General features: G+C 45.8%; 2 protein-coding genes across 3 annotated transcripts in view; one reads left to right on the forward strand and one right to left on the reverse strand.

The window, feature by feature from the left end:
- Positions 1 to 17,598, reverse strand: part of TSPAN4 (tetraspanin 4) — a 594,748-nt gene extending 577,150 nt beyond the window's left edge. Inside the window, exon 1 of one of the 2 annotated variants that reach the window (XM_040410435.1) lies at positions 17,513 to 17,598. The gene's annotated coding sequence lies outside the window, so the exon portion shown is untranslated. Of the gene's footprint in view, positions 1 to 4,151; positions 4,197 to 17,512 lie in introns of those variants that run through there. The other variant, XM_040410436.1, reaches the window with a different exon arrangement.
- Positions 17,599 to 17,691: 93 nt separating this feature from the next.
- POLR2L (RNA polymerase II, I and III subunit L) lies at positions 17,692 to 24,650 on the forward strand. Its single transcript, XM_040410438.1, has 3 exons — positions 17,692 to 17,761; positions 21,823 to 21,929; positions 24,354 to 24,650. Exons 2-3 carry the CDS (start codon positions 21,835 to 21,837, stop codon positions 24,460 to 24,462), a joined length of 204 nt encoding a protein of 67 aa, XP_040266372.1. The 5' UTR covers positions 17,692 to 17,761; positions 21,823 to 21,834; the 3' UTR covers positions 24,463 to 24,650.
- The last annotated feature ends 2,206 nt before the right edge of the window (positions 24,651 to 26,856 follow it).

Genomic DNA, 26,856 nt, shown 5'->3' on the forward strand with positions numbered 1-26,856 from the left:
GGAAGCATTGGTTTTCATGTGTTGAGCGTTTTATAGCGCGTTTGAACGCGCTGTAAAACGCTCAAGTGTGAACCCAGCCTTATGGAAAGTGCATGTCCTCGAGCTGTTCTACAGAAACTGTAGGGCTTGATGTGTAGTGGATGGAAGCTGAAGCACATGCATCCCTGGGCACGCCCCCGAATCCCAGCCAACACAGATGCAGGAAGCATTCCCTGCGCAAGGGTGGCCTCATCTGCTAGACTGCAGCAGTGGCCATAACCTTTCACTTTCAGCTGCTATCACTCCTGACCCACTTTCTAAGGACTCATGCACACAACCATATGTATTTTGCAGTCCACAAAAAGCGGATCCACAAAAAATACGGATGACGTCCGTGTGCATTCCATATTTTGCGTAACAGCTGGCCCCTAATAGAACAGTACTATCCTTGTCTGTAATGCAGACAATAATAGGACATGTTCTATTTTTTTTTGCAGAACAGACATACGGAAATGCAGACGGAAAAACTTCCTTTTATTTTGTTTGGAACAATTGAAATGAATGGTTCCGCATACAGTCTGCTAAAAAAAAAAAAGGAACAGACACGGAAATAAAATACATTCATGTGCATGAGCCCTAATAGCTATATCTCCTGAAGTAGATGAAATAATGATTAAAAAGCTTAGACTGTCAGATTTTAATCAAGACCAGACCCATATCTGTAGCTCCTACCAATACCGAGCTATAAGGGGTTAAACCAGCCCCACCACCACCCTGCTACCCAAGAACTCTTAAAGGGGTTGTCCGAGTTATTTTTTTTATTCTTTCTATGTTTCTAACTAGGCAAATGTAACATCTTTCCAATTAACTCACTTTATCGCCAGTGGCTGGTTTCACTGAGGCTCAATTCACACCTGAGCGTTTTACAGCGCGTTCCTACGCGCTGTAAAACGCTCAACAAGGAGAAACCAATGCTTCCCTATGGGAATGGTTCTCACCTGGGCGTTTTACAGCGCGTACGATCGCGCTGTAAAACGCCCGACGCTCACACAAGTTCTGTAGCGTTTTTTTGAGCGCTTGTCGCGCGTTCCCGTACTATAGACTTTCGGGAACGCGCGACACTGTGTGCACGCTTGTCTCTGTATGCGCGCTTGTAAACGTCCGTACAATCGCGCATACAGAGCGCTCCTTTCAGAACGCTCAGGTGTGAATTGAGCCTGAGGGTCACATGACCTGTGATGTCAGCTTCTCTCCCTGCTCTGTGCACAAGCCTGAGAGATCTGTAAGGACGTCAGCCACGCCCCCCTGCACTGCCGGCTGCTGCTTATTGCTCTCTCCCAGGATTCTTAACCCCTTCAGCTGCACAGACTCAGGGCTGAAGTGTTTACTGTGTAGCTGCAGGCAGTGAGGAGACAAATGCTGGGCACAGGAGCTGAAAGAGATGTTCTGCAGAGCATTGCAGGTAGGGGGAAGATCCTGTGTGTATCAGCAGTGTCATTGTACAGCTAATACATACAACATGCTGCTGAGTCTCCCAGCAGGCAGACATGTCACTCAGGGCAGCACTTGTATTCACTCCCTTAGCAGTGCATGGGGAGGGGCAGAGATTGTTTTTATTGCAAGTAAACAAAGGGCCCGAAGAGAACCAGGGAAATGAGGAAATAGATTATTTTTTTTTGCCTAAAACTTGCTTAGCTTAGGCTACTTTCACACTGGCGTTTTGGTTTCCGTTTGTAAGATCCGTTCAGGACTCTCACAAGCGGTCCAAAACGGATCAGTTTTGCCCTTAATGCATTATGAATGGAAAAGGATCCGCTCAGAATGCATCAGTTTGCCTCCGTTCCGCTTCGAGGCGGACACCAAAATGCTGCTTGCAGTGTTTTGGTGTCCGTCTGACGAAACTGAGCCGTTCTGACACACAATGTAAGTCAATAGCGACGGATCCATTTTCTATGACACCATCTGGCACAATAGAAAACGGATCCTTCCCCTATTGACTTTCAATGGTGTTCAAGACAGATCCGTGTTGGCTATGTTAAAGATAATACAAACGGATCCGTTCTGAACGGATGCAGACGTTTGAATTATCTGAACGGATCCATCCATGATGGATCCGCACCAAAAGCGAGTGTAAAAAAGTAGCCTTAGTTATATATCGCTGACCATCAGATTTACAGTGCTGTATCTTTTTTTTCCATAACTCGGACAACCCCTTTAAGTCCTTTTCTCAAAGCTTGAGCATGGCTCAGGCAAAACTGTAAAGGGGTTGTCTCACTTCAGCAAATTCATCATGTAGAGAAAGTTAATACAAGGCACTTACTAGTGTATTGTGATTATCCATATTGCCTCCTTTGCTGGCTAGATCCATTTTTCCATCACACTATACACTGCTCATCATTAGATGTTGCAACCACCCAGCAATCCAGCAGCGGTGGTCATGCTTGCACACTATAAGAAAAAGCACTGGCTTAGGGCTCATGAACAGTCCTATCCTTGTCCGTAATGCAGACATTAATAGGACCTGTTCTATTTTTTTGCGGAACGGACAGCACACTGAGTAACTTCCGTTGTTTCCGCAAAAAAACAAACAAAAAAAAAACTGACCGGACACGGAAAGAAAATACGTTCATGTGCATGAGCCCTTATGCACACTCCCGCAGTCCCAGCTCCCTGAGGAGGCCAACACCTTCTCCTATAGTGTACAAGCACGGCCACCGCAGCTGAATTGCAGGGTGGTCGTGTGATGGAAAAAATGAATCCAGCCAGCAAAGGAGGCAATATGGTCAATCACAATCCATTAGTAAGTGCCTTGTATTAACTTTCTCTACATGATAAACGCCTCTTGCTGAAGTGAGACAACTCCAATGGACATCATTTGCACATGACTGCACTTGCACGTGATGCTGCAGGTGTCAGGACCGGCACACAGGTGCACACTCCAAATAACACTCTGAGAGGGTTATGCTAAACGGCGAGAAACTAAAATGTTGATCGTGCACTTGAAATCAAAAAGTAAAGAAGTTTAACAAGCTGCAAATGCAACAGAAGCCAGCGGGCGCCCAGAACAGAGAAATGATTGCTGTTATGTTATGTACACAGAAGTCACAGGAGGCTTTCTTGCTTTCTGAAGTCCGGCACAAACAAGACATTCAGCACAATAGTAAAAAACCTCATGCTCACAGCCATACGACACATACAATGCCTTGCACAAGAATTCACCACCCCCAACCGCCTTGATGTTATTCTTGTTTTGTTACAACCTAGAATTAAAAAGGACTTTGGAGGGTCTGTACAGTTTGATTTTCACTACACGCCTGCCACTTTAAAGCCGCAAAATATATATATTTTTTATACCAAAAGCGATAATTAAGAGAGAAAAAACATGTGCGTACGTACTCACCCCCTGAAAGTCAGTACTTTGTGGAACCGCTTTTTGGGGTAGGTCTCTACTAGCACATCTAGACACTGGGATTTTATTTTCAATTCTTGCAGGCAAAACTGCTCCAACTCCTTCACATTAGGGTTCATGCCCACGGCCGTTGCCCCGCCGTGGACGTATTGCGGCCCGTGTACGGCGGGTCCGCAATACACGGGGCACCGGCTGTGTGCATTCACTTGAATGGGTCCGCAAATCCGTAGATGCGGTGCGGAACGGAACTACGGAACGGAAGCACTACTGAGTGCTTCCATTCCGCAAAAAAGTAGCGCATGCACTACTTTTTTGAGGAGTAAACCGTCAGATGTGGATTGTGGACCCCATTCAAGTAAATGGGTCCGCGATCAGCATGCGGCTGCCCCACGGTCGTGCCCGTGCCCAGGCACTAGGCACTTACAATCGTGGGCATGACCCCTTAGATTGAGGTGTGGACTTTGACTAGCAATCACAACTTTTCAGTTTTTTTTTTTTATTCTGCCCTGTTTCAATTTGAACTATTTTGTCGGGCCCATTACATAAAATCTAAATTAAAATCTATTTTAAGACCGAGTTCTCATCTACACAAGTTATTTCTGCTGTTCTCTGTTATAGAAGATTAAAGAGTCCCTGTACTTTCACACAATTTCATTTAATAGAGAATGGTGTAACCAGTAAACTTCTAAATCACTTCATTTCAAAAATCTGCCTGCGTGCAGCTGAAAAAAAGCTGTAAAATCTTGGCCACTAGGGGTCTCACTTTCGCCTAATTTGCAGTCCACTGCCGCTGAACTTTACAGGAGCCTCCTGCCTTTCTGTGTGATCTCACCCTCCCTAAAAGAAAACAAAACATAGTGGGAAGTAAAGGAAGTGAGGTCACTGCATACAGTCCTGGCAGAAGGGAGATGCCCCCTGCTTCTAAGAGAAATGCGTCTAGCTGTGCAGCTGAAACAGGGAATAATATGTCTGAAAGAGACTGCTCCTTCACAATTATGATTGTACAAAGAAGCATAGCCACTATGCAACTTTTTTGAAAACTCAGGTACGCTTTAAAAATTAAAATAAGAGAAACGCCCGATTCAGCACATAACTAACATGAATGGTGCCAAACAAATCCCTTTGACTAGAATGGAGTCGGATCAGTTTCTATTCAGGAGTCCGCTTTTTTAGCCTAGAGAAACGTCCTGTATGCAAGACTTTTTTTTTCTCCGCTGTTTTGGAATCGCGATGGAGACCCTGATGCAGATGTGAACAAGACCTAGTTCCTAGTTGTAGTGTAACAAAACAGGAAAAACACAATGGAACCGTTAATTGTGACCAAATGTATTAGGACGGAGCAAAATAGAACGCCTCTTAAAGGGTTCCGTTTTGAATTCCGTTATAACGAAACACTATAATGGAATTAGGAACGCTAATGCAAACCCGTCCTAAGCTGAGGTTTTGTTGTAGCTTTTTGTTTCTTTTTTCAGCTTGCCTGTGTAGATCTTGCTGTTTCAAACTTATTAATGTTTTGGGGGGCAGTGTGAAGAAATACAGTACATTTTTTACAGCATTCACTGCGTGGTAGAAAATGACTATTTTGAAGTAAGTCAGTACAACTATAAAGAGACCAAAACTATATGTTTTTTCCTTCCTTTGTACAATGAAACAGTTTTTAAACCCTTAATGACTGGGAACTTTTTCATTTTTTTTTTACTCCCAGCCTCCCTAAAGCCATAACTTTTTTATATTTCCATTCACACAGCCGTTTCTTTTTTTTTGCGGGACCAGTTGTACTTTCTAATGACACCATTTACGGTTGCATTGCATACGATGTAGTGGGAAGCAGGAAACCATTCTGCCAAAGTTTTGCTTACCTATGTGGTAAAACTGACATGTTACTTTCATTCTACAAGTCTGTACGATTACAACGACACCACATATGTATCGTTGTTCTTGTGTTTTAATACTGGAAAAAAAAAATTCAACTTTGGAAAAGAAAACAAATTTTTTCTTTGGATCACCTTATTATTACGCACATAACTTTTTTATTTTTTTGTGTATGGAGCTGGCTCATATAAGGACTCATTTTTGCAGGGCGATCTGTACTTTTCATTGATACCATTCTGGAGTGTGCATGACTTTTTGATCACTGTTTATAAAAAAATTTGTGTGAGGCAAAACAACCAAAAAACTGTGAATCAGCCATTTTGACTCTTTTCCAGGTTCACAGTTTGCCGTATAGGATATTTTTATATTTTAATATTAATAGTATGGGCGTTTTCACACTCAGCTATGTCCATGATGTTTTTTTTTTTTTACTTTTTATATATTTTTCTTTTAATTTTGGGGAAAGGGGGCAATTTGAATTTTTATATATATTTTTTTAATAAGTTAAAAAACTTTTTTTTCTTAACACTTTTTTAATAGTTCCTCTAGGGAACTATAACAAGCAATCACTGAGGACCAATGTTGCCGCACACTACATCCGGCTCCCCCGATCCTCACTAAAGGGAGTCGGTGCACAGCCGGGAGCGCGTGCTCCCGATTTTCATTCTCGCAAATACCGTGGAAACATTTGACCTCAGCATCGGAGGGGTTAAATGTGTGCAATCAATATTATCGTCGATTGCATACATTGGTCCTGGTTGCCTGCTGTTTAAACCAGAAGGCACCCGGCAGCTATGGCGCGCGCTGCACTCACGAGCGGGTGCCGTATTTAAAGTCTCGACTGCCGACGTATATATTCATAAGGTGGTCAGAAACGGGTTTATCATTCGTTACTGAGTCGCTGCATTAAAAGACCCATAAGGGCAGGTTCACAACAGCGTTATGAATTCCGTTATTGTCTTCCGTTATAACAGAAAATAACGGAATTGTAAGGCGGAATTCAAAACAAAAACCTTTAGAGGCATTCCATTTTGATCCGTTATAACAGAGGTCTATGGGCAAGCAGAACAGATCCGTCTGGTTTCCGTTATGCAAGACAGAAAAGAAAATCACATTGACTCTGATCAGTAGGGGCCCTAGCAGTTGGACCCCCTACCGATCAGATAGATATATTGTTTTAAAGGGACAACCCCTCTCTTACAGTGACCACAGCCTGCCTTGGCCCATACCAAACATTGATATGCCTCCAATTTTATATGGCGGCACAATGAGGTTTAAGGGCACGGCTACACGTTGACATGCAGAAAAGTCGTGCAACACAAAAATATGTGCGACTTGTTTGCAACTGGCTGTCACGCGACTATTTTAGAATTGTGATTTGGCTGTGAAAACACAGCCAAGTCACATGTGAATTATATTTAAGTCAACTGAGTAAAAATCACCTGTGTCGTGACCTGCGACACAAAATCCATCAAGCCTAGATTTTTTGGGACTGTGACGTCGCAGTATGACACTGTTGGGACACCAAGATGGGGAGTTTTAGTTGAGAAGGTGGGGGGTGGGATGATGGAAGGGAGAAATCTAAACTGTCTGTGCAATAAACTCTGCAGAGATGAGACGTAGCTGAAAGAAGTCAGCCGGTATGGTGGGAAAAGAGAAGGTCTACATCAGAGAAGACATCACTGGATGTAAGAATTATGTAATGTTATATTCAGGCAGCATGCTGAAGGTAGGGATTAGGCATATGCAAGGTGAGGCGTTAAGCGTGCGTGGATGGGGGACCACCAAACTTGCCTGTATGGGGCCCTGAAATTCCTGATGCCAGGCATTTTCTTGGATAGGAGACATGGTGTTCCAAAAAGTCAAAAAAGGCAGTAGGGCTGTTTCACCAAAGTCCTGGACATACCGTAAATGTTCTCTCCACGAATACCAGACAGGATAGACCATAATAGCTAATGGCGCCCCACACCATGACAGCTGCAGTTGGTCCTGTTTGTCTATGCACAATGGCAGAAGGTGAACTCTGAAGCAGCCATCAATGACAAACAATAGTGTTCAGAGATGAAAGCAGGTTCAGCCTTGGTATTATGGATGGCTGCGTCAGAGTTCTCAGTAGGGTTGAAGAGCGCCCACTGCCATCTAGCATAGTGCAGAGACATATAGGAACAAGACAGGGTGCCATGACTGGGCACTAGTGTTGGGCGAGCATGCTCGGCCGAACACCATTTTGACTTGAGCATCGGCCGAACACCGCGCTGCTATGCAGCCAATAAACGTGAGAAGAAGAACTGGCACTCACTGTAATGCCATAGCCAGGTTGGTTACTGGCATTACAGTGATTGGCTAGCCGGAACGCGTCATCTGGTGCTATATAGCCCCTGATGACATGTGGTTCAGCTCAGTCTTATCCAGGGAGAGCTGTAGTAATAGGGACAGATAGTGTAGGGACAGGAATAGTTTTTTTTTTTTTTCAGGCAGAGTTTACTGTTGAAAGGTGTTAGAGACCCAAAAGTCCTTTTAAGGACTATTGTTTTATTTGGCTGCAATATATATTATTAGTGCTACATGCGCTAAATTGCGTGCAATTGTTTGGCCGCTGCTGACAGTGACATAACCTTTGCTACATCTGTTGTGTTGCATTTGCGCATCCTAAATATCTGCGACATTCAGTGAATTTTTTTTGCCGCTGGTGACAGTGACATTACCTGCGCTACATCTCTTGTATAACATTTGCGCATCCTAAATATCTGTGACATTCAGTCTAATTTATTTGCCCATACAATTACAAAACCTGCACTACTGTACGTGTGACATACTTGCAAGCATATATACCATTTAATATGCTCAAGGCGAGCAGTAAGGGACGGAGAAGTGGCCGTGCTGCTGATGGTGCAAGCAGAGGCCGTGGCCCTGGGCGCATTGAAACTGTGCCTGCTACCATAGCACAAGAAACACAATCATCCACGATACCTAGCTTCATGTCCCAGTTTGCTGGGCGGTGCAGCACACCACTCTCGAAGTCACACCCGTGCGACCAGGTGGTTGGTTGGATTGCAGCAGATAATGCTTCCAGTCGGTTAAGCACCACCCTGTCTTCCACAAAGTCCAGTCTCAGTAGTCAAGAGTCTGGTCAACAGAATCCTCACCCCGATGCTCCTTCCTCCCACCATGGAGAGTCTTGGCAAACAAGTGATCCCACACTCTGATATTTTCAGCGCCATTCCTTGATTTGGGCCTCTCACCAAGCCCGCTTGAAGAGGGACATGAGGAGATCTTGTGCACCGATTCCCAAACTCTTGAGCATCCACAGTCAGAAGAAGATGAAGGTGGGGAACTGCAATTAGTGTTTCACAAGGTAGATGATGATGAGACACAGTTGTCAATAAGTCAATGGCAATTAGTTTCTCAAGAGGTTGATGATGAGGATGAGACACAGTTGTCAATAAGTGAGGTTCTTGTTAGGTCAACAAGTCAGGAGGATGACTAGAGTGAGGAAGCGGAAGAGGAGGTGGTGGACAATGAAATCACTGGCCCAACCTGGGAAGGTAGCAAGCCGAGCGAGGACCGCTGTACAGATGGAGAGGGATCCGCAGCACCGCAACAGGCTGTAAGAGGCAGTTGGGTGGCAAAAGAGAGAAGGCGGGCCATACTAAACAGGCCTGCAACTGTTCCCCGGAGCACCCCCTTGCGGCAATCTCCCTTGCCAAGGGGTAGGTGTTCTGCAGTCTGGCGCTTTTTTGAGGAAAGTGCGGACAATAAACAAATTGTCATTTGCAACCTGTGCCGTACCAAAATGAGTAGGGGCGTTAACACTAGGTGGGCCGAACGCCTGGGTCCACAATCAGTGTCTGCGGGTCACACCACTGCCTCCTCTTCCCCTGTGTTACGTGCTGGCCAATCCCCTGTCCAAGATGCAGGCCCAGATGCATCCCACCCTTCACCATCAGCTAGCACATCCACTTCTGTACGCTGCGCTGGGACACAGATGTCCATACCCCAGGCATTTGAACGAAAGCGCAAATACCCAGCCACCCATCCACAGGCCATAGCACTAAATGTGCACCTTTCCAAATTGCTGGCCCTGGAAATGTTGCCATTTAGGCTTGTGGACACTGAGGCTTTCCGCAGCCTGATGGCTGTGGTCGTCCCTCGTTACTCAGTCCCCAGCCGCCACTATTTTTACCAGTGTGCCGTCCCCGCTTTACACCAGCATGTGTCCCGTAACATCACCCGTGCCCTGACCAACGCAGTTATTGGGAAGTTCCACTTAACGACACACATGGACAAGTGTTTTTGGCCAGAGACGCTACATTTCTCTGATGGCACACTGGGTGAACGTTGTGGAGGCTGGGAGCGAGTCGTACCCTGGGATGGCACAGGTGCTACCGAAGCCAAGGATTGCGGGTCCTACCACCTACATTAGTGGCTGCATTCCCCCCTTCTCCACTTCCACCTCTGAATTCTCATCTTGCAGCACCAGTCAGTCATCAGTCAGTACCTGGAAGCAGTGTAGCACTGCAGTGGGGAAGCGGCAACAGGCCATGCTGAAACCAATTTGCTTAGGTGACAAACAGCACACCGCCGCAGAGCTGTGGCAGCGTATAAGGGACCAGACTGAGCTGTGGCTCTCGCCACTCAACCTACAACCAGGCATGGTTGTGTCTGATAATGGCCGTAACTTGGTGGCGGCTTTGGAGCTCAGAAAGCTCACACACATAACATGCCTAACCCACGTGTTCAACTTAGTAGTTCAGCAGTTTCTCAAAACCTACCCCAATTTGCCTGAGCTACAGGTGAAGGTGTGCCGCGTGTGTGCCCATTTCCGAAAGTCATCTACAGCTGCCACCAGTCTGGCAACCCTGCAGCAGCGTCGACTGTTGTGCGACGTGAGCATGCATTGGAACTCAACGTTCCACATGTTGGCCAGGCTTTGTGAGCAGCAGAGGGCAGTAGTGGAATACCAGCTGCAACATGGTCGTCGCCTTTCCAGTCAGCTTCTGCTCTTCAAAAGCGACGAGTGGGCATGGATGTCTGACCTCTGTGAGGTTTTATGCAACTTTGAGGAATCAACACAGACGGTGAGTGGCGATGCCGCTTTTATCAGCGTCAACATCCCATTTCTGTGTCTACTGAAACGCTCGCTGCTCACAATAAAAGCGGACGCTTTGCATGTGGAAGAGGTGGAAATGGGGGAAGAAAGTACACAGGGTGATAGCCAGACCACCCTCAGTTCGTCTTCTCAGCTCGAATTGGATGATAAGGAGGAGGAGCAGGAGACGGTTGCCTCTGCAACAGAGGGTAGTACCCATAGTAGGTTTATTCCATCTGTTCAGCGTGGATTGGCCGAAGAGGAGGAGGAGATTGAGAGTCATCCTCCTGATGAGGACAGCGAAGTCTTGTCCGTTGGGACTCTGGCACACATGGCTGACTTTATGTTATGCTGTCTTTCCCGTGACCCTCGGGTTATACGCATTTTGGCCAACACCGATTAATGGTTGTTCACCCTTCTTGATCCTCGCTACAAAGAGAAGTTCTCATCTCTCATTCCTGTGGTGGAGAGGACTAGCAAAATGGTGCAATACCAGAAGGTCCTTGTGGAAAAATTGCTGCAAAAATTTCCAGCTGACAACACTGGCAACAGAGGAGGGGAGACGAGGGGAACACACAGCAGTTCCAACATAGGCAGGGCAACACTCTCCAAGGCCTGGGACGGTTTTATGACACCCCGCCAGCAACCTCACACTGATGTGCAGCCTAGTGTCACAAGGAGGGAAAAGTTTTGGAAGATGGTGAAGGAGTACGTAGCAGACCGTGTCAGCGTACTATTAAGTCATGGAAGTCAGTGACTTCCCGCATTTTGATGTAATAGTATGTCATGGTGATCGGGTGGGCACCGGAGCGATGCGCGGCCAATCACTGCAGGGGTCCGGCATCGATGGCCGGTGCGCGGCCAATCCTGCTGTATCCGCCGGCATCGCTGTTTACAAGGCAGCCCGATGCCGTGCAGAGGCTGCCCAATGACTTGCACGGCATCGGGAGCTGCCTTCTACGGGTGCCCAGGAGATCCAGCCTCAGGCTTGGTCTCCTAGGCAACCTGTTAGTGTATTACTCGGTGTAATATGCTAACAGGCAATGCATTACAATACAGATGTATTGTAATGCATTGCAGAGGGGATCAGAGCCCCAAAAGTTGAAGTCCCAGAGTGGGACAGAAATGAAGTTTAAAATTTTTATATTTTTTTAAGTATAAAAAAAAAGTGTTTTTAATTTAAAAAAAAAATAAGTTTCAAGTAAAAAAAAAATAAAAAATCCCCTTTCCCCAGATTTCATAATAAAGAAAAAAAAAAAAAAAAAGGAAAAACAGACATATTAGGTATCGCCGCATCCGTAACGACCGGCTCTATAAATATCACATGATCCACCTCGTCCGATAAACACCATAAAAAAAATTAAAAAAAACTTACATCACAAAAAGTGCAACACCAAGCGATCAAAATGGAGTATGTCCCACAAAATGGTAACAATAAACCATCACCTAATCCCGCAAAATAATGAGACCCTACATAAGAAAATTGCTCAAAAAAAATAAATAAATATAGCTCTCAGAATATGGAGACACTAAAACATCATTTTGTTCTTTCAAATATGCTATTATTGTGTAAAACTTAAATAAATAAGAAAAAGTATACATATTAGGTATTCCCATGTCCGTAACGATCTGCTCTATAAAAATCTCACATGACCTAACCCCTCAGGTGAACGCTGTAAAAATAAATAATAACTGTACCAAAATTAAAAACCATTTTTTGTCACCTTGCCCTATAAAGTGTAATAATGAATGATCAAAAAATTGTACCAATAAAACTGGCACCTTATCCCCTAGTTTCCAAAATGAGGTCACTTTTGACAGTTTCTACTGTAAGGGTGTATCAGGGGGGCTTCAAATGGGACATGGCATCTAAAAAACCAGTCCAGCAAAATCTGTCTTCCAAAAAACATATGGCGTTCCTTTTCTTCTGCGCCCTGCCGTGTGCCCATACAGCAGTTTACGACCACATGTGGGGTGTTTCTGTAAACCGCAGAATCAGGGTAATAAATATTGAGTTTTGTTTGGCTGTTAACCCTTGATGTGTTAAAGAAAAAAAAATGGATTAAAATGGAAAATCTGAGTTCCTGGGGTCTCCCCCTGCTCGCAATACAATCCCCTGACTAATCCTGATCTAAAAACTCCAATATGTGCCTGCTGCAAAATGCACTATTTGTCTATGTATTTATCTCTTAAAGAGGACCTTTCACTAGAATAAAACATCTAAACTAAGTATACAGACATGTAGAGCGGCGCCCAGGGATCTCCCTGCACTTACTGTTATACCTGGGCGCCGCTCCGTTCGCCCGGTATAGGCTCCGGTATCTTCATAGTTAGGCTCCACCCAGGGCAACCTGCCGGCGTCTCATTCTCCCATGCTGTAGCGCTGGCCAATCGCAGCGCTCAGCTCATAGCCTGAGAGGCTTTTTTTTCTATCAGGCTATGAGCTGAGCGCTGCGATTGGCCAGCGCTACAGCATGGGAGAATGAGACGCCGGCAGGTTGCCCTGGGTGGAGCCTAACTATGAAGATACCGGAGGCTATACCGGGAGAACGGAGCGGCGCCCAGGTATACCAGTAAGTGCAGGGGGATCCCTGGGCGCCGCTCTACATGTCTGTATACTTAGTTCAGATGTTTTATTCTGGTGAAAGGTCCTCTTTAAGTGTACTGATTGTTCCTTTGCTTGTTGGAACTGTTTGTTGACTATTCACTGCTGTATTCTTGAAGCGGTCAGGTCGGCGCTGCCAATTTGGCTGTGTAAAGCGCTGACTGTACTTCCGCTCACTGCTGATTATCTTATATGTTTAAAAATTTATAAAAACATATTAATAGAAAAAAAAATGGAAAATCTGCTAAAAAAGTGAAATTTAGAAATTTCATCTCCATTTTCCTTTAGTTCTTGTGGAACACCTAAAGGGTTAAAGTTTGTAAAATCAGTTTTGAGTAACTTGAGGGGTGTAGTTTCTACAATGGGGTCATTTATGGGGGGTTTGTAATGGTAATATCACATGTTTGTGGCCAAGGTAATTGCAGCTTGTAACACTGTTAAAGATGTTTTTTGGTTATATTTAGGCCCCTTTCACACGGGCGAGATTTCCGCGCGGATGCGATGCGTGAGTTGAACACATTGCACCCGCACTGAATCCCGACCCATTCATTTCTATGGGGCTGTTCACATGAGCGGTGATTTTCACGCATCACTTGTGCGTTGCGTGAAAATCGCAGCATGCTCTATATTCTGCATTTTTCACGCAACGCAGGCCCCATAGAAGTGAATGGGGTTGCGTGAAAATCGCAAGCAAGTGCGGATGCGGTGCGATTTTCACGCACGGTTGCTAGGAGACTATCGGGATGGAGACCCGATCATTATTATTTCCCCTTATAACATAAGGGAAAATAATAGCATTCTGAATACAGAATGCATAGTAAAATAGCGCTGGAGGGGTTAAAAAAATAAATTAAAAAAATTTAACTCACCTTAGTCCACTTGATCGCGGAGCCGGCATCTCCTTCTGTCTCCTTCTTTGCTGATTGTAGGAACAGGACCTGTGGTGACGTCACTCCGGTCGTCACATGGTCCATCACATGATCCATCACCATGGTAAAAGATCATGTGATGTCACCACAGGTCCTTTTCCTGCACACAGCAAAGAAGAAGACAGAAGAGAAGCCGGGCTGCGCGATCAAGTGGATTAAGGTGAGTTAAAAAAATATATATTACATTTTTTTAACCCCTCCAGCGCTAGTTTACTATGCATTCTGTATTCAGAATGCTATTATTTACCCTTATAACCATGTTATAAGGGAAAATAATACAATCTACAGAACACCGATCCCAAGCCCGAACTTCTGTGAAGAAGTTCGGGTTTGGGTACCAAACATGTGCGATTTTTCTCACGCGAGTGCAAAACGCATTACAATGTTTGGCACTCGCGCGGAAAAATCGCGCATGTTCCCGCAACGCACCCGCACATTTTCCCACAACGCCCATCTGAAAGAGGCCTTAGGCTACTTTCACATTAGCTTTTTTTGCTGGATCCGGCACGGCTCAGCAAAAACGCTTCCGTTACTGATAATACAACCATGTGCAACCGTTATGAACGGATCCGGTTGTATTATCTATAGCCAAGACGGATCCGTCATGAATACCATTGAAAGTCAATAGGGGACGGATCCGTTTTCTATTGTGTCAGATTGTCAGAGATCCGTCTTGCTCCGCATCCTATGACAGAAAGCAAACCGCAGCATGCTGCAGTTTGCTCTCCAGTATGAGAACAGAACGGAATGCATTTTGGAGCATTCCGTTCAGTTATGTTTTGTCCCCATTGACAATGAATGGAGACAAAACGGAAGCGCACTGAGATCCGTCATAGGGTCTCAATACCGGAAAATAATAACACTAGTGTGAAAGTAGCCTAAGTTATCCACAGAAACACAAGAATGGGTGCCCTGTACCCCTGCAGCCCCCTGAAATGAACAGAGCAGTCGGTCTGGCATGCGTGTGGCCACTTCATTAGTTTCTATGGGAATTCTGGAGTTAGGTGAGCGTGGACACGCACATGACTGACCGGCCGCTCCTTTCATTGGGGGGGGCTGCAGGGGAGTACAGGGCCTCTGTTCTTATGATCGGTGAGGGTCCAAGCAGTAGGACCCCCACCGGTCTAATAGTTATACCCCATCCTATGCATAGGGCATTGGAACACCCTTCTAAATATAGGTGCACCCCAGCTGTGAACCCGCCAGCAGGTACTGCAGCTTAGCCTATTAAAGGCCAGTTTCTGGCATATGTTTTCATCTCAGTGAGTACACTTTCCCAAGTATAAGATGCAAGGGGGGCTTCTAAACTAGAGCATTGTGTCAGAAGTCAGTTTTAGGCCAGTTTCAGATGGACGTGAAAGACTCTCCGGGTGGGAGTGTGAATTCCTATAGTGAACTCTGCGCCTGACCAGAGCACATGGCACTATAATGACTTATAATGCTGTGTGTCTCCGACTGCCCTTAACTGTAAGGCCTCTTTCACACGGGCATCGCGTGTGAGAGTCGGATAGGATGCGGGTGCGTCGCGGGAAAATGCTCAATTTTTTTGTGCGAGTGCAAAGCGTTTTAATGCGTTTTGCACGCGCGGGAGAACAATCGGCATGTTTGGTACCCAGACCCGAACCCGGACTTCTTCACAGAAGTTCGGGTTTGGGATCGGTATTGTGTAAATTTTATTATTTTCCCTTATAACATGGTTATAAGGGAAAATAATAGCATTCTGAATACAGAATGCAAAGTAAATTAGGGATGGAGGGGTTAAAAAAAAAAAATAATAATTGAACTCACCTCATCCACTTGTTCAGACCTGGGATGAAAAGGACCTTTGGTGACGTCACTGCACTCATCACATGGTCCATCACATGATCCATCATCATGGAAATGGACCATGTGATGAGCGCAGTGACGTCACCAAAGGTCCTTTTCATCCCAGGTCCTCAAGAAGAAGAAAGAAGAGAAGCCGGGCTGCGCGAACAAGTGGATGAGGTAAGTTAACTTTTTCTTTTTTTTAAACCCTCCATCCCTAATTTACTTAAGTGTTAAGAATGCTATTATTTTCCTTTCTAACCATGGTATAAGGGAAAATAATAAAATTTACACAACACTGATCCCAAACCCGAACTTCTGTGAAGAAGTCCGGGTTCGGGTCTGGGTACCAAAAATGCCGGTTTTTCTCCCGCGCGTGCAAAACGCATTAAAACACTTTGCACTCGCACAGAAAAAATTGCGCATTTTCCCGCGACGCACCCGCATCCTATCCGGCCCTCACACGCGATGCCCGTGTGAAAGAGGCCTTACAGTTAAGGGTGGTCGGAGACACACAGCATTATAATGCCATGCGCTCCAGTCAGAGGTGCAGAGTACACTATGGGAATTCACACTCCCACCCGGAGCGTCTTTTACGCTGATCTGAAACTGGCCTTAGATCACCTGCACACTATGCGGATTACGCTATTTTTTTTTCCACGCGGATTTTCATATGGAAAAGCTGCAGTGTAAGCACTCATGCATACGAATGTAATTTTATTCCGAGTCTGTTCCTGTGGGGAACCATTCACTTCAATAGGATCGCACAAAAAATGGAAATGACTGTGTGTGCATTCCGTTTCAATGTGTCTGTTCTGCAAAAAAAAAACAAAAAACAGAACATATCCTATTATTGTCCGCCTTATGGACAAGGATAGGACTGTTCTATTAGGGGCCAGCTGTTCCGTTCCGCAAAATACGGAATGCACACGGGCGGTATCTGTGTTTTGCGGATACGCAAATTATGGACTGCAAAACATCAAACATACAGTATTTTTTTTTTATCCGTACGGAAATTGAGCCACTGTGCAGAATCAGAACTTCACAGCAGGTAAATGATTTGCGGGGATTTTTCCGTGCAGATTTCAGATGCAACAAAAAACGTGGATTCCGTTTTTGGTACGGAAACTGACAAATCCACACAAAACTCTGCAGAGAATTTGCTTTGATACCTGCACCCATGCGCAGTACAGCAGCGGATTTAATGTGAATTCACGCCATGTGGACTTACCCAAGCAGTGCGGTTTTCTTGTGCTATTTTTCTAACGTCTGTTGCTTTTTTTGCTTTTTTTTGGCCATAACGCAGCACGCTCTAGGTGGGATGTTTTTCCATAGGAATGTTAAAAATGTCTACATATAAAAAGGCACCAAATAAAAATAAAAAAACACTATAAAAAAAACACATGTAAATCATAAAAAAAAGCACATGAAGGAATCCCGATCATGACAAAAAAAGTAGATAAATTTACAACTATAATCAATACATTGTATCTACAGTCTAACACCTAAGATTGCAAGTTATCATCCAGCTCAGCCAAATCTAGGACTACAACTCTCAATCTCCACACTCCCTGCCTGGAGTCCAATACCCTGTACTTTCTGCAGTAAGATCCTGTGCGCTGTATCTAAGACACTGGGGCGGCTTAGATACCTGCTGACAGGATGGATGCCGCCTCATAGCGTCTCCGCAGCTGCTCCGCTCTGTGTGAACTTGTTGATTCGTGTAGGATGGGACTTGCACTCGTGCTCAGGTACACACACAGCCGTGCACTCACACTCACACTCACTACAGCACAGATAGCAGTGCATGCACAGGACACTACCTGCTGCTGCTGTCGTCCGTCACTCCGGTCCTTGCGCTCTGATCATCCCTCACAGCTGCGCTCGCTGCTTCCAATGCTCTACCCCCTCCAGTACACCAGAGGGCGCTCGTCCAAACTGCTGCAGGTAAAAATCTGGCGGTGCCTGAGACCTGGAAGACGCCGCTTGAGGTAGGCGGAGCGTAGCAAGTCACATGGTCAGGAGGAACGCGTGCGTGAGAAGAAGGGAAGCGGCGGCCGGAGAGCGGGGAGGTGAGGCGCTGTGTGTACGTGTAATGCTATGTGTATATCAGCCGTTCATGTGACGTCACCATCTCCTGTACATCCTGTAGAGGCTGCAGTGCCCGGTGTATTCGGCGGGTGCAGCCATTGTCCTGTACAATGATTCCGTATGCTTTCTGCATCCATTCATCACAATTTTCAGGATCTCTGCTTGCTGTCATTCAGTATGCACTCACATGGTTTACTCCTAGGGCATAGGATGATTATAGGGCACAGAGATGATGCTTGCGCTGTGTGATCATCACAGATTTGTTTCCCCCTGGTCATAAACAATGAATGACAGCAAGCAGAGCCCTTGAAAATGGAGCAATTGATACAGAAAGTATTTAGAAAAATGGTAGATCTTACAGTAAAACAAAGGGCGGTGGGACCATGAAGAGGAGGCAGGACCCCCAGCTGAGAGTCAGACCCCCCTACAGCAGGGATCAGCACCTCCAGCTGTTCTCAGACTACAACTCCCACAATCTGCCTTCCACTTCTATGGGAGTTACGATAACACCTGAGTAAGACCTCATGCACACGACCGTTCCGTTTTTTGCAGTCTGCAAACCGCGCATCTGCACAAAACGGAAGCCGCCCCTGTGCCTTCCGCAATTTACGGAACGGGCAGCCCATTGTAGAAATGCCTATTTTTCGCCCCTGTGCCTTCCGCAATTTACGGAACGGGCAGCCCATTGTAGAAATGCCTATTTTTGTCCGCAAAACGGACAAGAATAGGACAGGTTATATATTTTTTTGCGGACCACAGAACGGAGCAGCGGATGCGGACAGCACACGGAGTGCTGACCACAACAACGGTCGTGTCGTCGTCCGCATTTTATTGGAGTAGGACATGTTCTGTCTGACATCCGGAAATCACGTGGATCATCTGTGTGCTTTCTGCAGACCACGAAGCCATTGATGGCAGTGGGTTCACAAGAGAATGCTGCATTTGGCGGATCTGTGGTTTACAGACCACGAAATGTTTACGATCGTATGCATGAAGCCTTAGGGCTGTATTACACCGACAGATTATCTGACCAATATCTGTCCAATTAGACCAATGGTGTGTAAACGGCCATCTGACCAATGATTGGTTAGAAAATCTGTCAGATAATCTGTTGGTGTAATACACGGCCTGATTTAACATGCGATTGTTGGGAGGGAAGCGTTCCTTCTCGGCAATCGTCAGCTCACTACCGGGGACCTCCGCTATTCCATGCAGCGATCTCCTCCTCAGTACAGGAAGGAGCAACACTTATACTTATACTGCAGAATGTAATTACACACCACAATCTGCCGCCTGCAAACTAATTTTTTTTTTTTAACCTGTCAAAAGATTTGGACTGTCCAATGACTGAGTGTTTACACTGCCAGATGATCGCTAACGAGCTTTAGGCCCCTTTCACACGGGCGAGTATTCCGCGCGGATGCGATGCGGGACGTGAACGCATTGCACCCGCACTGAATCCGGACCCATTCATTTCTATGGGGCTGTGCACACAAGCGGTGATTTTCACGCATCACTTGTGCGTTGCGTGAAAATCGCAGCATGCTCCTCTTTGTGCGATTTTCACGTCACGCAGACCCCATAGAAATAAATGGGGTTGCGTGAAAATCGCAAGCAAGTGCGGATGCGGTGCGATTTTCACGCACGGTTGCTAGGTGACGATCGGGCTGGGGACCCGATCATTATTATTTCCCCTTATAACATGTTTATAAGGGAAAATAATAGCATTCTGAATACAGAATGCATAGTAAAATAGCGCTGGAGGGGTTAAAAAAATAATAATAATTCAACTCACCTTAATCCATTTGTTCGCGCAGCCGGCATCTCTTCTGTCTTCATCTGTGCTGTGAGCAATAGGACCTTTGGTGACGTCACTACGCTCATCACATGGTCCATCACATCATCCATCACCATGGTGATGGATCATGTGATGAGCGTAGTGACGTCATCAAAGGTCCTATTGCTCACAGCACAGATGAAGACAGAAGAGATGCCGGCTGCGCGAACAAGTGGATTAAGGTGAGTTTAATATTTTTTTAACCCCTCCAGCGCTATTTTACTTTGCATTCTGTATTCAGAATGCTATTCTTTTCTCTTGTAACCATGTTATAAGGGAAAATAATACAATCTACAGAACACTGATCCCAAACCCGAACTTCTGTGAAGAAGTTCGGGTTTGGGTACCAAACATGTGCGATTTTTCTCACGTGAGTGCAAAACGCATTACAATGTTTTGCACTCGCGCGGAAAAATCGTGCATTTTCCCGCAACACACCCGCACCTTATCCGGGCCAAAAATATGACGCCCATGTGAAAGAGGCCTTAGGCTGAGCTGTTTGCTAGGGCCCCATCAGTGGAAAACCCTACAATCGGCTGTGTTCTATGGGGGAAGCCATCAGCAAGTATGCATATGCAATTCTGTCCCTAACCTATCGCCCCTTCTCTTCCCTGTTTACCGGCTCACTGTCAAGTGATTGGGACGGAGGAGATGTAATTACACTGCTCGCAGCTACAATGCTGATGGTGAGCAGGTAACCAGCGAAGAGAAGGCAGCGCTTATATGAGCACTGCGTTCTCTTCAAACAGCTGATTGGCGGGGGTGCCGGGAGTCAGACCCCTTCCAGTCTGATACTGATGTCCTATCCTGAGGATAAGTCATCAATATTTGTAGCCCGGACACACCTACTGGTCCTAGGATGGTCTAGGATTGGTGTTGGCCTAGGATAGGTCAGGCTTTAGATAAAAACATTTTGTTTAATTTACTGTATTTCTACTGTAAAAACAGAACTATGTGAACTCGCTCATTAAAGGGGTTGTCCTGTTTCAGGAGGAACCCTGCAACCACCTGGGATCCTGCTGAAATAAAGGACCGGTAAGTACTTACGTCCCAGATCCCTCGCTGCTCTGCTTCTCCAGACTGGGTTCTGTATACCTGGCTGCAGCAGTCACCTGTTGTGGGTGTGACATCAGCCAATCCCTGGTCTCATCGGGCACACTGCAGAGGCCAGTGATTGGCTGCAGCAGTCATGTGTCTTCAATATGAGGTAGCCGGTAATCTAAACCCTGGTCAGGAGAACCAGAGCAGCGTGGGATTTGGCAGGCAAGTCCTTGCCCTTTCTTTATTTCAGGCAGATCCTAGGGATTGTCCAGTTTCTTTCTGAAATAGGACAACCCCTTTGCAAAAATCATTTATCACTTATTCACGTGGTAGTTGATAACTCAGTTTAAGGCTAAATGCACATGACCGTGGTGTGTTTTGCGGTCCGCAAATCACGGATGGCGTCTGTGCGTGTTCCGCAATTTGCGGAACGGCACGGACAGCCTTTAATATAACTGCCTATTCTTATCCGCGGAGCGCGGACAAGAATAGGACAGTTTTTTTTTTTTTTTGCGGGACCACGGAACGGAGCAACGGATGTGGACAGCACACAGAGTGCTGTCTGCATCTTTTGCGACCCCATTGAAGTGAATGGGTCCACACCCGAGCCGCCAAAACTGCAGCTCGGATGCGGACCAGAACAACGGCCGTGTGCATGAGGCCTTAGCCTCTATATCCTGCGGTCAGTGGCCCCTTTATTTAGGTTATGTGCCGCAGAGGAGCTGCGACACGTGGATCTCTCAGGTTGGGCGCTGTGGGAATGACGAGGAGCAGGTTCAGATCGCTCTGCTCGTTAGGTCCTCATGTTTTACATATCTTGCCCCGCCGGGGCTTCTCTCTCTGCCAGTGTCAGTAATGGTTCCCAGCTGATCCTTTAAACCTCATAGAAAAATGTCAATTTCTGGCGAATTCGCTTCTTAATCCAATCAGGGCTGCCAGAGCCTGTAAATAATAGAACCTGGAGAGCAGCGCAGCCGCCACCCCGCATCGATCACGCCATTACCAGCTGATACACTGGCTTATTATCCTTCAGCAGTCCTGTGTTCGGAGCACTCCACAGCCCCGAGCAAGGGCATCGAGAGGTCCCGGCGGAGCACTTCTTATTATTTAGCTGGATCTTATCATGGCTTGTGACCCAATTTCATCTCTTTTCTTCCCCGCAAGAAATTCAACAAAATGATTATCCCTGTCAGATGCTTCACGTGTGGGAAGATCGTTGGAAATAAGTGGGAGGCATACCTCGGGCTGCTGCAGGCGGAGTACACTGAAGGGTATGTTCACTGCTGCCGCGCTTCAAGCCTATAGATCAAGTGGATGTGTTTATTACAATTATTACCTTATTCTTCTAGTCCGCGAGCGTTTCCAGCAGATATGGAAAAAGAGTATTCTCTTCTATTAAGTGTAAAGAGGCTCTGTCACATGGGTTTCATCTACAGCGTTAGACGGGCTTTAATATACACTTTCTGAGAAGTCTCGGTGTGAAAATGAATTTACAGTCCAGCGCGTGCGGTATGCTAGTTGTTCCTTTGGGCAGCCACGCTGCCCGAGCTGTAATCGCTGCCATTGTGACATGCTAAAGGAGGGTCCCGACATCTAGAGTGGCTCCTGGAATCCCGCTGCACATTGAGGCCCTGATGAACTTGCCTCGGCTTTATCTGTGCAGGCGCTGGAAGATAGAGCGCTGGAGCGTCACACCATACTTGGCTCTTTTTCCCAGTGCGCACACGAAGCCGGGGCAAGTACACGTGGCTTCACTGGGCATGGCCAGGCAGCGGGTCTTCAGGAGCTATTCTGGTGATGTTGAAAACCCAATGGGGGTCATTTATAAAGAGACTTGTGACTATTTTCGCAAGTCTTTTTATTTTTTTATTATTTATTTCTTTTGCCCGCCATGCGGCAGTGTTTAGTCGTATGGTCAGTTTTACAGCATTTTTAGCAGTGGGGTGGGGCGTGGGCTGTGTCGGGTCCGGCCCCAGCATATTTACTAAGATTTTCGCCTGGGAACAGATATAAATGTTGGCGAAAAACGACTCTAGCCAGGATCTGGACTATTCCATGCCAGGCTCACAGACTGCTGTAGATTTGCCTAATTTATAATGAGGCACATGCGATATCATAAATTAGGATAATTTTACAGTACTATAGGGGGGGGGATCTAAGACTGACGTAAAAAGCCGGTCTTAGGGCTCATGCACACTGCCATAATGCGGACAGTAATAGGACATGATTAGAGATAAGCGAATCAACTTTGGATGAAACATCCGAAGCTGATTCGCATGATACTTCGTTCTAATACTGTACAGTATTAGAATGTATTGGCTCCGATGAGCCGAAGTCTCGCAGGACTTCGCGCATTAACGTCATAAATGAATTTGTACTGTAAAAAAAAAAAAAAGTTTAACATTTCCCGAACTTTGGTTCGGTTCCAAGTGGTACCTTGGAACTAAACCCAAGTTCGGGAAATGTTTTTTTTTTTACAGTACAAATTAATTTATGAAGTTATTGCGCGAAGTCCTGCGAGACTTCGGCTCATCGGAGCCAATACATTCTAATACTGTACAGTATTAGAACAAAGTTTTATGCGAATCGACTTTGGATGTTTCATCCGAAGTCGATTCGCTCATCCCTAGACATGAATTATTCTTTTGCGAAAGGGACATACTGAAACGGAAAGCACATGGAGTAACTTCCTTTTTTTTTTTTTTTGCGGACCCATTGAAATGAATGGTTCCATAGTATGCAAAAAAACGGAACGGACACTGAAAGAAAATACATTTGTGTGCATGAGCCCTAATTCAAAGAAATGGCCCATGCAGATGACTTAATTAGATTACATTTACCAGGTCTTCATTTTTTATAATGTGCCTTTTCAGAAAGTTTATATAGAAGTGTATCTGTAATAGAGAAGATTAACATGGTGTTGGCGGTTTAGTGTGGCGAGTTAATGTGATGGGTCCCATTTAAGGCTATGAATATACCTGCAATTTTAATTTTTTTTATTTTTCCTGCTCCCGTGCATCTAGCGACTTTGCAAACAGTCCTTACAGTCCTTCACGTCCTACAGTTTTGTCTACAGCTGCTTTACAGGCGTGTGCGTCTCCATGGCAACTAAGTAGGTCTCGTGTAGTCTGCGGGTATGTTCAGGCTGAGGATTTTGGTCGCAGGTTTCAGCGCAGATTCAGTGCTAAAAACCAGACCAAATCTTCACTGAAAGCTCATCAAATTGTTTTCAGTGGGAGGCCAGGCAGCGGTTCCTGCAGCTGAGGTAATGCTGCGCAATTTTTTAAGACCTTGCCAAGAATGTCCAGGTCCATTATTGGCGCAGTCACCATGCAGACCCCTCGCACAGCTGCAGCGGGAGTCTCTTTGTGATTTAGCTCCATTCAATGGAACTAAACCAAGAGCGGAAAACCCATGGCAGAAACCGCAGCAGAACACAGCGGCTTCTGCCGTGGGATCCGCCGAGAATTTTATCTCTGACAAAGTTCTCTGTCTGAATTGTACCCTAACACTGCAGTCATACTCTCTTCTGTCTATCCCCTACTTATTGGTACCAGGTATGTTGGGGGGATAGAGGGGGGTATGACTACAGGAGACCGTCACGGAGACGCATAAGACTTCATGGGGCTGTAGAACTAACGGTATTTAGGGAAGACTATTCCAAAGTCCTCCTCACTCTTCTCCTCTCTTCATAGTGACGCCCTTGATGCTTTAGGCTTGAAGAGGTATTGCTGTCGCCGTATGCTTCTCGCTCATGTGGATCTGATAGAGAAGCTTTTAAACTACGCTCCCTTGGAAAAATGAAAAGGACCTGCGCGGACGTGACCTTCCCTAATGGTGCACAATACGGAGGAAACTTTTCTGTCCGGAGCAGAACGCACAGATTTGTGAGAACCATGAAGCAAACCGGGACATTCCTAATCACTGATTACCTCTGCCTCCACAAAACGCCCTCATTTTATATTTAATAAAGATATTTTTGTTATAATTGATAACCACCGCTTCAGTTTTTAATTCATTGGTCAAACGACCAAAGACATCAGTGTTATACCATTGTGCCCATCGTAGAGAACAGGTCCGCGTCTGTTTGCTGATCCTACGTATGAGAATATCCATTATTGTTGTAATATACAGTCAGGTCCATAAATATTGGGACATCGTCACAATTCTAACATTTTTGGCTCTATACACCACCACAATGGGTTTAACATGAAAGGAACAAGATGTGCTGTAACTGCAGACTGTCAGCTTTAATTTGAGGGTATTTACATCCAAATCAGGTGAACGGTGTAGGAATTACAACAGTTTGCATATGTGCCTCCCACTTGTTAAGGAACCAAAAGTAATGGGACAATTGGCTTCTCAGCTGTTCCATGGCCAGGGGTGTGTTATTCCCTCATTATCCCAATTACAGTGAGCAGATAAAAGGTCCAGAGTTCATTTCCAGTCTGCTATTTGCATTTGGAATCTGTTGCTGTCAACTCTCAAGATGAGATCCAGAAAGCTGTCACTATCAGTGAAGCAAGCCATCATTAGGCTGAAAAAACTAAACAAACCCATCAGAGAGATAGCAAAAACATTAGGCGTGGCCAAAACAACTGTTTGGAACATTCTTAAAAAGAAGGAACGCACCGGTGAGCTCAGCAACACCAAAAGACCCGGAAGACCACGGAAAACAACTGTGGTGGATGACCGAAGACTTCTTCCCCTGGTGAAGAAAACACCCTTCACAACAGTTGGCCAGATCAAGAACACTCTCCAGGAGGTAGGTGTATGTGTGTCAAAGAGAAGACTTCACCAGAGTGAATACAGAGGGTTCACCACAAGATGTAAACAATTGGTGAACCTCAAAAACAGGAAGGCCAGATTAGAGTTTGCCAAACGACATCTAAAAAAGCCTTCACAGTTCTGGAACAACATCCTATGGACAGAAGAGACCAAGATCAACTTGTACCAGAGTCATGGGAAGAGAAGAGTATGGAGAAGGAAAGTAACTGCTCATGATCCTAAGCATACCACCTCATCAGTGAAGCATGGTGGTGGTAGTGTCATGGCGTGGGCATGTATGGCTGCCAATGGAACTGGTTCTCTTGTATTTATTGATGATGTGATTGCTGACAAAAGCAGCAGGATGAATTCTGAAGTGTTTCGGGCAATATTATCTGCTCATATTCAGCCAAATGCTTCAGAACTCATTGGACGGCGCTTCACAGTGCAGATGGACAATGACCCAAAGCATACTGCAAAAGCAACCAAAGAGTTTTTTAAGGGAAAGAAGTGGAATGTTATGCAATGGCCAAGTCAATCACCTGACCTGAATCCGATTGAGCATGCATTTCACTTGCTGAAGACAAAACTGAAGGGAAAATGCCCCAAGAACAAGCAGGAACTGCAGACAGTTGCAGTAGAGGCCTGGCAGAGCATCACCAGGGATGAAACCCAGCGTCTGGTGATGTCTATGCGTTCCAGACTTCAGGCTGTAATTGACTGCAAAGGATTTGCAACCAAGTATTAAAAAGTGAAAGTTTGATTTATGATTATTATTCTGTCCCATTACTTTTGGTCCCTTAACAAGTGGGAGGCACATATGCAAACTGTTGTAATTCCTACACCGTTCACCTGATTTGGATGTAAATACCCTCAAATTAAAGCTGATAGTCTGCAGTTAAAGGGTTTCTACCACCTCATTTTGACCTAATTAGCTCTCAGACACTAGCGATCTGCTAGTGTCTGCTCTACCTAACCATGCTATTCTCAGACCTGTGTGTGGATCTGTTTCACTAAAAAACGAACTTTTATTAATATGCTAATGAGCCTCTAGGTGCTATGGGGGCGTCTTTTCAGCACCTAGAGGCTCGGTCTGCTCACATTGTATGCCGCCCCGCTCGTCCGTTAAGCCCGCCCATCTCCTCTTGAATGCCATCCTCCATCTGATCCAGTGGACGAATTCTCGCGCCTGCGCCGTGCGCGTCTGTATTCGGCGCAGTGAATGTCTGACCGCTCCCTGCACAGACATCTCCACTGCGCCGATGACCGAGATGTCTGTGCAGGCAGCGGTCAGACATTCACTGCGCCTGCGCCGAATACAGACGCGCAGGCGCGAGAATTCGTCCACTGGATCAGATGGAGGATGGCATTCAAGAGGAGATGGGTGGGCTTAACGGACAAGCGGGGCGGCATACAATGTGAGCAGACCGA

The sequence above is a fragment of the Bufo bufo genome, chromosome 10, assembly GCF_905171765.1.
Source record: "Bufo bufo chromosome 10, aBufBuf1.1, whole genome shotgun sequence".
Lineage (NCBI taxonomy): Eukaryota > Metazoa > Chordata > Amphibia > Anura > Bufonidae > Bufo > Bufo bufo.

Bases quoted from the DNA above. Each gene is read 5' to 3' on its own strand.
- POLR2L (XM_040410438.1), top strand. From the start codon at position 21,835: ATGATTATCCCTGTCAGATGCTTCACGTGTGGGAAGATCGTTGGAAAT. The intron at 21,930-24,353 runs GTATGTTCACTG...CTCTCTTCATAG, and splicing joins CAGGCGGAGTACACTGAAGG to TGACGCCCTTGATGCTTTAG.